The sequence below is a fragment of the Ixodes scapularis genome, unplaced genomic scaffold (genome assembly GCF_016920785.2).
Source record: "Ixodes scapularis isolate PalLabHiFi unplaced genomic scaffold, ASM1692078v2 PGA_scaffold6__148_contigs__length_123643588, whole genome shotgun sequence".
Classification (NCBI taxonomy): Eukaryota; Metazoa; Arthropoda; class Arachnida; order Ixodida; family Ixodidae; genus Ixodes; species Ixodes scapularis.
Window position 1 is genome coordinate 15,005,616 of NW_024609881.1, and position 13,927 is coordinate 15,019,542.

The following is a 13,927-nucleotide window of genomic DNA, read 5'->3' on the forward strand; positions in this document are numbered from 1 at the left end:
ACAAGATAAGCTCGAGGGCTCTAGACTTTATATTCAGCCTTCAGTTTGGTACTGGTTTGTTCAGAAAAAAGCTTCCTGGCGAGGAGCGTTTTCTCAAATTTCCGCAGGTGAACGGATTCATAGAAACGACCGAACTATCCTCTCTTACCTTTCAGCCTAAATCGCCGAGGATTTGCTAAAGTTAAATTTTGCCTCGTGTTTGGTTTTAAACAAGACGCGTTTAAGCCTAAATTGGCAAAGTGCACGACTTTTGTTTCAATTCGGCTTCACTTTGGTTCATGCGTGGTATCTGTCGCCGAACTTTGCCAATCACTTTGCAAGCCAGAGAAGGACCAATGAAACTACAAAATATTCACTATAATACTAACTCAAGCCTCGGAAGAAAACCGTGATAGGCCCAAGTTAAGCTCCTAAGAATCCTTGTGCCAAGTTAGGGGGCGTTTCTCTGGAAATGAGCCAACAACATAAAAAGGTATGCGAGTTTACTTTTTTGCAGATCGCCAGCTAACGAATTACGGCTAACAATAACAGAACCCTAGCAAATTACGAAGCTCAGGATATTTATCGCTAAAAAAATGTGATGCACACTGCGACACTGAACGTGACTTCAAGGTGTTCTAGTATTCCTGCGTACACCGTATTTTTTACGATATTATTATAATACCGTATTTTGTCACTCGCTGTGGTTCTTATACTGTTCGCCGTCATAGGTTGCCCCGTGTTTCGCAGAAAAAGCGAACTCACGGACGTTTTGTTTATTCGAGCTGCGGTATAATTATAAACTAGAAGTGCGCTCAATCGTGGACTGGCATCACAAAGGTCAATTTCTCTCGGACAGCGTGCTGAACGGGTAGCGCAGACTTGCACCGCTCGCGTGTTATAGACAGCTTTATTCATGGAAGTTTATGGAAAGAAGATATGCTCGACCTTTTGGCTGATCTGTACCGACACATGTCCAGGATGCAGATCTTCCCAGGGAATCGCCAATTTTCCGTTACTATGATATTGTATTTTATTGGTGAGAAGGTAAACTTATCAGGTATGATATAAATATTCACGAAGAACCTTCTTATCACATTTTTACGGCAACCGCCCCGCGGGACAAACATATATGTGTGATGTTGACTACTCTTCCCTTACTGTCTTTTGCCATTGCGATAGGTCATTCAGAGGAGGCCTTGAAGAGTGTTGATGGTAACCTCATGAGCTACATTCTCGACGTCGATACGGGTGTTGACGATGCCATGGCACTGATGGCAATGTTGAGTTACAACAAGCGCGTCGGAGCTATTACTGTTGTCGCCGGCAATACAGATTTGGAGAATGCGTATAACAATACAATGAGAGTGCTCCAGGAAATTAACAAGACGGAGGTATGTCCACATACTAGATGCACGTATATAAAATTTTTCAGAGAAGAGCGGCACAACTAACTTTAACGGGAAATCTTGTACCTTTTGGTCTAAGGCCCGAAGAATCTGGCAACACCGAAAGTGATGAGGATTCATCTTTATTCTCTTAACGCATCCCGGATTGTCGAATATGACAAAGAAAACAAGACACAATGTTTTGCATTTCCGGTTCAGTCCGAAAAAGTTAGATGAACATACGAAACCAGAGTGCACTAGGTTTTATCTGGACGCAAAAAAATAAAAATATGGAAAACTTAGAACTAGGTGTTTTAAGCCAGCAGCCAGGCACGACGTATTTTGGAGTCAACTTAGCCTTCTGCATGGCGTGTGTACGAGTGAGACGAATATTACATGTTCAACTTTATACATCTTCGACTTGTTCAGAATGGATGCATTTGCTTCCATCGATAGCCATGGCATACTTCTTTTCTAGTTTTCTGATATATCTTGAAAAATGTCCCGTCAAGAAAAAAAATAAACAGAGTGCCCCCCTTCCCCCCCCCCCCCCCCCCCCCCCCAAAGACAAAGAGAACTTTACAGTGATGTTTTTCTTTTTAGTCTAAAAGATAAACAATCCGTCGTCCAGCGCTATCTTTCCCAAATGTACAAATGGCGGTCCGAACCAGAGGCAAATGTTCAAGAACTATTCGTTATCTTATTAAAAAAATATAAGCGATTTTCGGAAACTTCCTGTAACGGTGGTTTTCGACGGAGCCCACGGACATGCGGGGCTGGATAGTGCGCCAGTGGTGGGAACGGGCCCTATTTTCCCATAAAAATTTACGAAAATTACGTATAACTTCTGCGTCAGATAACGTCTACTTCTGAATCTCTGGCATCTAGTCTAGACCACTAGCGACATATTTGGACGGACACTCAGCCTCCGGTGATGCGTAGTTTATTTTTGCCGTGATACAAATGCTTTTTTTTTCTGAAACAGGCCGTACACGAGGTGCCGTAGTTAAGGAATACGTACAGCATTACAATTATTAAAGTTTGCACCCCTGCGGATATTTGTTTTTCGTTACCTTAGTAAAAATATAAGTTATCAGTTTGCTGCAATTTTTTTATTATTTTTTTATCTTTTATAAAGAAATATTTGTTAACGGTATCGAGTTTGTTTGATTCTGAGGTAACGTTGGTCTGTGACGCGATCTCTTTATTTATAAGTAACGAGTAACGTCTTTTGTGATTTTTTTTTTTTCGGTAACGCTTACAACGCTGTTCTTAACTCTGGCATTCCATCTGCAAGATACCGGTTTACAAGGGAGCCGACAGACCAATCCTGGGACTCTGGGAACCTGAGGCCGTATACTTCGGCTCCGACAACTTTGGAAATGTGGCGCAGAACTACACTATTGGAAATAACTCGGCTAATGATACTACCTTCGCACCTTTAAAAATGATGGATTTGATTAGGGCAAGCTGCAACAGTACAACGCTAATTCTGCTTGGCCCTTTGACGAACCTTGCCATTGCGCTCCTGGTTGACCCGCACATAACGAGATGCGTGAGCGAAATCTTTATCTTAGGAGGCAATATTGAAGGTGAGATTTTTTTACTGTCTCTCGACTACAACCCTTTGATAGATTGTAATAGATGTGGTTTTTTTTTTAGTTTTTGCTTTTGTTAATCGAATAAATGTGTTTCTTATTTTAAGAGAGGATTAACGCATCTAGGCGGTTGAGCGTTATTCGTGTATGTTTTTTATTGCTATTTTTATATATTTATTTCAATAGCGTGTGATTGTGTTGATGCACAATCTGTCTAGATGTTTCTAGTTTTTTGCTTGTTTTCTAAGTTTCTGCCCATGCAACGAGCTCCCAGACCTCTTCTTTTACCGCAAATATAAGGTATGCGTTGCCGAACGCTCATTTTCAGCCCAAATATAGCGTTAGCGATTCAAACGATAAACCAGTCTTTCAAAACTAACTGTTATTTTATTAAAAATTATAAGCGACTTTCAAACATTTGCAGCCTGAAAATGGTAGTCCACAAAGCTCTTGATTACATAGAGCTCTATGAAGGCAGTTACCAAAAACCGGCGAAAATGGACCTCATTGTTTAATTGAGATGATCAGAAGATCACTTGAAACTTTTTAAATAAAACAACTGTTAGTATTCAATCTTTGGCATCTAATTCGAACCGGCAGCGGTGCATTGGGCCGAATATGAGTTGTAGGCAATCATCGGTCTATTTTTGTGGTGAAAAAAAACAACAACCGTGTAAATTGTTTTGGGACACATTGTACATCTGGAAAAACAAAGATTTTAATTTAAATTCATTTTATACTTTTCTTAATGAAAGACGAAGCCAAGAAAATATCGGGCCTCATGATTAGCTTAACATGTTTTCACTCATATTTAGCGATGTTAACACAACGTTCGTTGCATAAATGATGCAAGAGCGGCAGATGTTGCCACCTACAATACAATACAATACAATTTATTTTTATTTTTTGAATACATTTCGCTCTGTGCCCACGTAAGCCAAGGTTTGTGTGTGGGACGCGGCAGGTTACTAAGAACGATAATGTTTACAGTTCCAACTCATTCTATGAGTTTAAACAAACCAAACAAATTATAAGAGAAGAAGCGGCTCATATATACACCTGCACTATAACCGGTGGAACAGGCCTCTATTAGGTACATACTGCTATTTAGTAATATATCTCAAAGTATTGTTTTAATAATCAATATAATTCATACAGTGGTTACAGTCGTATGTTGGCACTTTTTATTAATTCGCACTTCGTTTAATTTTTTCTGTTCATTGATCCATATTCTTGCCATTTTTTTCATCGCATGTGGATTTTCGCACTCAATCAGCTCCTCAGGTAGTTCGTTAAAACGTTTAGGCACATAATATTGTCTTGTAGACTCTCTATACTTTGTCTTTATTAATAGCTCAAAATATTTTCTATTTGGTCGTAATGTTCTTTCTTTAACAATTTCTATCTTGTATTTGTTGACTAAAAAAAATTTTGGGATTATGTCATATTTCAATTGATTACTAAAATAAAATAGCCTATTTCTTTATGTATGTCATCTATTAAATCGCTTCTCTTTTTGATTTGAATGCTGCAGATAAGTAGAATGGATAGCAGAAAACCGCCAATAAAGGAGTGCAGGGCCTTTTGTAGGCGGCGCTTGTCCTGCTATTGTACACCTTCAACAGACTATAGCTATTACTAGCCCTGCGTAATTTACCACTCAGCTCTTTTTGCAGTGTTTGCAAGGACAGCATCTCTGACTTCTATGACACCTCGTCCTGCCCTCTCCCTTAAACTATGTATCGCATTTTCGAGCACAAATAGTATTACTATAATTAAGTACAATAAATAAATTACTTTTGGTGGTAAGGAGGAATATAAGGAATTACTTTTCTAGGGTGGTAATTTAATAATTTATTTATTACTTTCAAGAGGTAACTTCGAGAAAATTACCGATTTATTTTGATATTACTTTTGTCCCAAATGAGAAAGTTTGTTCGGGAACATTAGGAAAAGGAGAATTACTTTGCATAGTGAAATTTCGTGCAAGAGAAACCAGGTCCAATAAAAGAAGGCCATCTGTGCACAAAGTCTTGTACGAATGGACTCACCAGACGTACAAACGCGGGCTGGAAAGACGAAGGAGAAACGCTTAGGTGTAAAGACATTGCTAGAAGGTCACGGCTAACGAACCCTAGGCAAGAGAAATTCACGGCGTCACGTCATTATAACGATAATACACTTTCTTCATCTCTAAGCTGACAGTGCGGTAGAGGCTACGAGCTCACCGAAACCAATCAAATGCTTTCCTTTGGTCACCTGACCCTTCCCTTTCTCTGCCTGTAGGTATGAACAAGAGCCTGGTTAAGTGCGAAAGAAAGACGCGTCACTGTTCTAAGGACACGTAATTCCACCGCACTGTCAGATTAGGAATAAACGACTCATGGGTTGCAGAGAGGAGGGCACATCACCAGAGAGGTCAACATATCTTATGTATAGAGGTCAACATATATATATATACAGATCTTCTGTTTTTTTGCTCTTTTGTCTGGCAAAGTCAAACTATAAGCTTCAACATTTTGAAGAAACGACCGGAATAAACCCAAATGCCTTGTGGAGAGCCTAGACCGTTTCGTGCGTATCCTTGGCCTTGTTAAGTGAAGGTGCCCTTGCAGTCGAAAAAAAACTGGAATTGATCAAAGGAGGTGCCACTTGGGGGTTGGGCTCAATGCCTTTCCTTGGGAAGTTTATTCTGGAATAAGGCTACGAGCAGATATCTCCAACCGTCTGTTGGGAAAATAAACTTTTTAGGAAGCTCGCGCCATACCTTTTCTCAACTGGCGACGCTTCTGCCAAGCAAATATTCAACGCCCTTATGTGACAACACGCAATAACTTGGGCTCTTCGGGTATTTGGGTGGAGTACCTCTGAGAGGAATGAACGGGAATAAGTCAACTAGTGCTCTTGGGAAAATGAGATTCCATTGCACCCGAGGCGGAAGAAAAACGTTTCACGTAACGGCTCTGTAAGAATGAGCTCCCAAGGCCCGACTTAACAGACTGGCTCATACTATAACTTCTAAATCAGGAAGACGGAAACATATTACGCTTTAATTAAGGATCATCGCCGCCGACTGAACAGCGAAACCGGTGAGTCGGCTGTCTTTAGTCACATCTAAAGAAGCTATTCATCATGCATAATATTTATTTCGTGTGCGCCAGCAAACCCACCGTTCATTGTGGTTCACTCTGAGACGCATAACGCTGCTGCTGTGTAAACGGGAAGATCTGAGGTCTGGTACATATACCGTAAATACAATTAGCGCGAATTACTGTTTCAAGGAATTAAAATTAATGTCAAACTCATTTCAGATATTTTGGAAAGCAGTTGTAATATAAAATCATTACATTTTGTGTTTGGTAATTTGGAGTATATTGTAATTTTTCTGCAGTTTTCGGAAAAGTAATTAGCAATGTAATTTAATTAGCTTCTGAAAGCGATATTGCCATATCGGGTACAGGGGCTTAGTAAGATGAAGAGGGTTCCAGATTGTATTAGAAAATGAGACCTCCCATCCCCCTCCCTCCCCCCTTCTGATCACGGCGGGAGCCGTGATCAGAGAGGGGGGGGGGGCTCCCAAAGACACATTTAGGGGAAATCGAAAGCACTAGGTGAGCAAGGGGCATACAAACTTGCTCGACATAGTAGCGAGTACAGGGCACCTTATTACCGCTCAGCATGCAATCACGTTGCGGCATTAGCCATGGTGGAGAGCAAGTCGTGTGCTTCTTGCGCGAGTCTTGCAGTGACGTCAAAAAGACGCCGAGTTTTGATTGGCTCTGAATGAAGGATAGTGGACAGACCTCAGAGAAAGCTGCCTTGATGTCTACCCACTGTCTTTAATTCAGAACCAATCAAAGCTCGGCGTTCTGACGTCCCCCAGAACCTTTGCTAAAGAGGCAGACGAACTTGCGGTCCGTTTAAGAACGAAAAAAAAAAAAAATAAAGAACGAATCACGGAGCATACAGCGTCAGCATAACGCCCTGCATTTCCTAGGCACTGGGTGGCTATACACAGCCTGAAATGTTCGTTTACTATACTTTGGCGGTGAATAAAAGTGAATAAAAAATGCAGGTCGTGGGAACATTAGGCCTGGATCCGAGTTCAACTTTCTGGTGGACCCGGAGGCTGCTGAAGTGGTCCTCCAGCGAGTGGAATGCAGTGTCACCATCGTGCCCTGGGAGGCGGTCCTCAAGTCCACCTTGCCATGGGTAATTCGTGAAATTACATAGTTCGACGTCGGTTTACAGCAGCCTTGGCTCTTGATTCGCACCTTTAAAATTAGGAATACAAGAAATGTCATATTTCTCCTTTATGGAAATATTACATTTAGCGGAGAATAGTCCGTTCGCGGTTTATGGCCTACAAACAAAAACATTTTGATAGAAAAGGTATTTTTTCCCTTAGATGGGGCCACACCTCGTGCATAATCCGCACGTTCAAAGTTATCGTTCAGAATACACCTTCGTAAATGTCTGTTTCATTAGCTTACACAAAGAAGCTTGTATCTACAAGACTTGCCCGGTACGAAATTGCGTATAATGGATTCATTTTTTTGAGTAATTTTGCAATCATTTGATAATTCTTATTAGGAAAAAATTACATGTGCATTTTGATTACTTTTGGAAGTACAAAATTTCCAGTAGCAGTTACTGTTTTCCTTTCCCTTCCAAAGGCGGCCTTTTCCTTTACTGAAGAATCCTCGAACCAAGACTCCGAGAGGAGAATGATCTACCAAAGTATACCTGTGGAGAAGATTAAGTAGTTTGTAATTTTGTGTTTCGAATTAAATGACGTAGAGTGCGAAACGCCTCCTTCCTAGCCGGCATACAAATCTGTCGTTTTAAAAATTCTGAAGTAACCCGAAATGTAACGGCTATCTCGAGTAGAGGTTAATTACTTTACTGCCAACTAACCAAGTCATGTAATGGAATACTTTTAATTAAGAGTAATTTTAATCGAGTACTTTTTTTAGTAACGTGTACAAGACTACTTACATCGTACTTATATCATCATACTTTGTCATTCTCAAACTCCATCATGCAACCTAGGAAAAAATTATCCTCGTATAGTCCGCACCTGTAGATACTTCACACGCGTAAAATGTAAACTCGCAACATGCAGATTTTGCGGACTTAATCTGGAAAATACGGTACTATGGTCACTACGATAGAGTCATAGAAACGCAGGGGGGGGGGGGGGGGGGGCAATGTGGCCACGCCTCTTGCGTTGTGATTCGTTCTTCGGCGTCCTTATCAGCTGATCCTGCAATTTCATTGGCTGGTGGGTGATAATGAGATGCGCGGGACTGGCCACGCCCTACTTTCTTTGAGCTGTCATTGACCATATGTGTTCGTACAACGCTAGATGTCTCCATCATGTGGCATTAGCTTGTAAACAAAAAGTAATTGGTACTTAATCTATTTAATCCTTACTTTTATGAAAGGGTAGAAAACTTTGGCCGTGTGCATGGTGCTAACCTTTCACTTTTTTTCCTTTTTCAAGAACGTATTCAACGCGACAATTGGAGGGACGGGCCGGAAGGCCGCGTTCCTGAAGGCCTTGACCAATCACACCGTCACCGTCTTTCTCGGAAACGGAAAAAGCCCAGGTTTCAGCCTTGGAGATTTCCTCGCCGTCCTTGCCGCGCTGGATCCAGGCTCCGTGGCGAGCAAAGGAGCACACCGCGTGGCTGTGGAGTTAACCGGCACCCACACCAAAGGGATGCTTGTGCAAGGATGGGCGCCCTACATGATTTCCCACGTGATTCAAACTGTCGACATTGTGAACTGGTTTAACGTAACACACATTGAAGCGGCGTTTAACAAAACATTTAACGAGGATAAGGATGGTAATGAGCCGGGACAAGCGTCAAGGAGCACAGACAGTAGTGAATAGGGCAGAAATTGTACTGACTTCAACGATTATATTTGTGATCGTGGAACATTGTGACAGCTGAAATTAAAGAAAAAAAAACACACAAAGAATAATCCCTCTCAAGCCATCTCCTTTGACGAACCATTCCTCACAAATGCCCAAATGCCAGTCAAGACATTCGTACCATTTCCTCTAGACCCATGAAGTCGACATATATCTTCTTGTTTGTTGTTATTCTGAATGTACGTACCTATCGCTCTCGTGTGTTAATAGAAAAAAAATGTCCATTTGTCCTAAGAATTTTACTGAAAATTGTTTCTAAACGTTTTTAAGTTGTTGAACGCATTGATGCACGCACATTTTTTTTTTTAGTGTTCCGCTACGTTTCTTGAAAGTTGCAGCACTTCTGTGACAGACATTTCTAAGTTTCAATAACAAATAATCAGAAGTTAAATATATTAGGAACCTCTTAACATACTTATACAGCCAGATGTATTTAGCCTTCAACATCAATGGCGCCGCATAAAACTGGTCAATTTCCCAGAATAGTACGGTGGCTTATATTAAAGATTTTGACTAACTAAAACTACAATATTTATATATTAACTGATACCGGGACGACGTCTGCCATAAAAGAAATTGAAAGCGACGTAACTTTAATTCTGGATTCCGAGTTTATAGCACTGGCTTTTCTTTTCTATCCTCATTCTGAGCAGCAAAACTCAGCATTTCTCCGGCTCTCTCCAAAAGCTGGCAATTTTTTTTTCCTACAGCACAAATAGTGGACGAGCTTTACGAAGCTAAACGTTTCTACAGTGGGTCTTTCTCCGGGAATAAAACTCTGAGTCCAAACACTAAGGTTTTTTTTTTTGTAGAGGGTTGAGAATACGAACCAATGTTTCAATTGAAGCTTCAGCCTTTTGCTGAAATTAACAATATTTACTTGGAATGCTTCCCACTTACGTGCGAGCACGATACTCTATTTAGAGAGTATAGTGCCCGTAAGGCAGTATATTCTATAAATAGGGTGTAATCACCGACCAGTGCCACAGCAACGATCCAATGGAACGAATCAAGCAGGGTAAAAAGTGCATCGTTATGTCAGTCGTCGTCTTCGTGCGTTTTCCCATCAACGGCCAAACAATTGAAGCGGAGCACAGGACCAGGCCGCAATCACTGTCCGCGATTTGTTTAGCAGAGTGTAGCGTCGTCTGCTACTCAGCCCGGGCCCTGTGCTTTGCCTGCGCGTGGCTATGAGGAACATCTGCGCCATATAGTGGGTTCCAGATCACGATACCGCTTGCTCTAACTTCGCGTTCAGGTAATGAACGGTGCTTGTTTCGCTCTAATTTCTTTTTTTTTTTTTTGCTTCGACCTCTTCTACGTGGATCGAAGAACAAACGTGTTTTGTGTGGGCTATGAACCTCGAGAAATAATTATAATGAAGTGATGGCACAAGCGAGCTGGTGGAATTTGACGTTGTCGTCTGGCCTTCTTACCGTTTTTGTTTTGTACTTTTCTTTGGTCTCATTTTGTCCCCGCCTCAGGGGCGACAAAAATGATTAAATCAATTCTAAGCAGTGTATACTTCATGTTCAAAATTGTTTTCCGCGCATATTTGTACACTTATTCATTCACTCAATAGCGTTAAGGTGCTCGTGTCGCAGAAAAGCCGGTCTCGGTGGCGTGGCAGAAAAGCCGGTGTCGTTAGCGTGAGGCAAAAATCTTGGTTGGTCGATAGAGTGATGACGTCACAGCCGCATGATTTCGCGCGGGGAAGAAAGGAAGTAATTGATTTGCATGAAAGAAAAGGTTTTTTTTTTTTTAATTTTAAACGGGACTGGAATTCACGACACTTCTGTTCGCGAGCCAGACACGCTACTGACTAGGACATGTCCGCCGCACTTTCTGCTCACTGGCAGGAAGAGCATGAGAAGCGAATGAGAAGGCCTTCAGAACGGGGCCCAATAACGCTATCGCGTTCCACTCTTAAACGTGAAGCTTAAGTGTCCTCCTATTTTTAATGGAATGAAATACACTAGAAAATTTTAGGTAACCTTTTTGGCACATCTTATACGGTACGACGGGCCCTTGGTACGAACTGTGTATAGGCGAATCTTCTGCGATAGCACATTGAGAGTTCCCAGCTTAGGGCCTATCGTACCGTATCGCATGGGGAAAAACGACTCCCTAAAACTCTCTGCTACAATCCGTTTTACTTTAATTCCAACCACAGCCGACACTTCGATCTTTTGGATCCTATCAAACCGCGCGATAAATGCGTCGCCATGACGCTTATTTTGTACGTTTGGTATCACCGACTAGGGAAATCAGACACAGTGAGTGCGCAACGATTACGTGTTTTTAAAGCGATATTTTTACGGAGGGCACTTTGCATGAGCCTTGGTGTCGGCATATGTTGTCTATCGTCGCGAAAGATAGGAAAAACCCCTTCTTCTCTCCACCTATGTCGCCAAAAGAAAGAAGTCGGGTGTTCCCATTCACCCTCGCCGCCGCACCACGCGGAGAAGGAAGAGAGGAGCGCCCGGACTATTCACCAATGAAGGCGCGACGTCGAATCGTCAGCGGAGCGTCTTCCGCTCTCGTTTGCTAAAGATATCTTCAAAGCAGGTGTTTTCAAAGTTTACCTCGCATTTCACGCAATCCACTTTGGCAGTATCCAATTGCTCCATGTAATGTTGGAACGTTTTAGAAACTTCCACCGCGTTGGATTTAGACTGTAACTTATCTGCTTCTCGAATCGAACTCGAAACGTTAAATTTGTTTTTCCGAAGACTCGCCGCCCTTCGGCCCGCCTTCGCCGCTGAGTTTCGCCTCCTTTCTCTGCATCTGTCGCCTTCTCCGCTCTTCGCTGAACGTCAACATTACCCTCTTCCTTCACCGCTCAAACACGCCGGGAAAACCCGCGAATGCCCTATGGCCCTCACTGCCGCAGACTCTTGCTAAGGGCGCGTTCACACAATTGCGTCGACCGCGTTGCGCTGCGTTGCGTCTTGAAGCGCAGCCCCTCACCTTTGGCTCGTCGTAAGGTTAGCCATAGCAACAGCTTGACGCTAGCAATCTTAAGACCGTCAAACTGCGTTAACGAGCCTTAATCGCGCACCGCGTCAAGGCCGTACTCCGTCCCATGGCAGTGAGTAGGAGTCGCGGAAGCCAGCCGTTCCCTCCGCGCTCGCTCCTGCTGAGGGAACTGCTGGCGTCTGCGGCTCGCGAACGGCGTCGCGCCCACACTGACCGCCAACGAGAGGCTGCTCGCGCCGCGCGTACGCGGCGACGTACATGGGTTCTAATCTGGGCACCTGGCGAAACAGCCGGCGAGGGATCCGGCGGCCGTGATTGGCCGGCGAAGCGTTCGACCCTGGCGCCTGCCAATCACGGCGGTCACATTCCGTGCCGACTCTTTCGCCAAGTGCTCGGATTGGAGCACCAGCTATCGCTTTTACTTCTTTGCACGTTGTGGACAAAAAAGGCTCCATTCTTTTATCTGCGTCTGTGGCGGTAGCCAACCCACGAAGACAACTAGCGCGCGTCATGGCGACGTACTTTTCACGGAGCTTGATTGGCTGCGTGGGATTGTAGCGTCAGCTACTGTCGGACTTGAAGTTAAATGAAGTATAGCCAGCCGGCAACAGCCAGGAGGCGTCACGAAGTGATAGCCCACGGTTATACCTTGTCTTGTTGTAACTCGGCAAACGGTGAATTGTAATCCCCAGATTGCGTGCCGACGGCTCCGAAATGAGCGCCGTATACGAGCGCAACGCACACATATTGGAGCATGGCGCAGTGAAAAACCTGAATCTTTTTCGCGGTGAAAGCGCACTCCGGTGATACCCAGTCGCGTTTCGATCGGCCCACCAGGGCCGTAGCTTCCGCCGTAATGACATCTTACAAGATCAAGGCTTCCTGGGATACCCAGTATTTTCCACTTCAGACGCTAGGTTAAAGGGCAACTCCGGTCCATACTTTCGATTTTGTGATTATGACTGTTTTTAGTGCAGTCGGCGTCTCTGAATTGCAAGGTGTAATTTTTTGTCTCGTTATTGTGCGTAGTTTTAAAGATATCGACGCCTCAAAGTTTTGTTTGGGGCTCGGCCAACAAAACCAAAACTAGCCGCTCGAGGCCCCGGCAACACTGGAAATCAGCCGCTATGTGAACGTGACGTCAGGATCGTTCTCGTTCAGCGAGTATGCAAGCCGAGCGGCGCCTACCTCTGTTGCGCTAGCCGTCTAAAGATAGGAGGTCAGCTGATTTCGTTTTAATTCTGTATACGTGGTAGTTATCCAGCATATGTAGCAAGATTTAGTGCGTATACCCAAAAGCTAGCGACTGGAAAACCCGTGTACTCGTACGGCGCCGTACTCGGCGGACCCAAAAGCTAGCGACTGGAAAACGAGTTTATTCGTTCGCTGCCGTACTTTCCGGCTATCGCCGTGTGTCCGGTGTTCCGTACTCGTCGCTAGGCCCAAATTGTCATCGGGGTTCTGTGGATGGAGCGGCGTTGCTCTATGCCGCGCTGTCAGTGACGTACAATACTGGGGGCCCTCTCGCTTTCGCGCTGCGGGTCAGCCCCAGACACGAAGCTTTGAGGCTTTCCGGCGCTGGCCGCGGCGCCCGAACACACGTGTGCTGGGCTGTACACGTCTGTTTTTTTTTTTTTAGTTCTTTTTTCCTCGGGCGCGTAAAAGCCGAAGTCCAAAGTCCACTCGTCGAACCGTGTTCACCCACACCTTCTCCAATTTCAGGTCCGTTGGAAACTTGTGAAGAAGCACCTCCCTGTTGCGCAGCGGGTTGTTTGAGGAGCCCACAGCGCTACAAGTTGCACTCGGCATCTTTCGAGGAACAGCTGGGCAGTCTTGGGCGCACCGAGTTGCTAGCTAAAACGAGTCTTGAAGTCCTCACAAGCAAATAAACAAAAGGCTATACCGAAGCTACACGGGCTACTGATAAAGGCAACGGTTAAACACGCCAAACACAATCCACAGTAGCGGTGGTAGCGGCTCAAAAAAACGCACTCCGCGCAACGCCCGGACCGGAGTAAAAAAAAAGAACGATACTGACGTCA

At 43.9% G+C, this 13,927-nt stretch overlaps 1 protein-coding gene across 1 annotated transcript; it reads left to right on the top strand.

The window, feature by feature from the left end:
* The first annotated feature begins 1,187 nt into the window (after nt 1–1,187).
* Nucleotides 1,188–8,864, top strand: LOC120844195 (non-specific ribonucleoside hydrolase RihC). The gene is made up of 4 exons (XM_040215842.1): nt 1,188–1,373; nt 2,665–2,959; nt 7,041–7,177; nt 8,472–8,864. Exons 1-4 carry the CDS (start codon nt 1,203–1,205, stop codon nt 8,862–8,864), a joined length of 996 nt encoding a protein of 331 aa, XP_040071776.1. The 5' UTR covers nt 1,188–1,202.
* The last annotated feature ends 5,063 nt before the right edge of the window (nt 8,865–13,927 follow it).

Coding starts and splice junctions, on each gene's coding strand:
- LOC120844195 (XM_040215842.1), top strand. CDS start 1,203: ATGAGCTACATTCTCGACGTCGATACGGGTGTTGACGATGCCATGGCA. Junction 2,960..7,040: donor CTTAGGAGGCAATATTGAAG/GTGAGATTTTTT, acceptor TAAAAAATGCAG/GTCGTGGGAACATTAGGCCT. Junction 7,178..8,471: donor TCAAGTCCACCTTGCCATGG/GTAATTCGTGAA, acceptor TCCTTTTTCAAG/AACGTATTCAACGCGACAAT.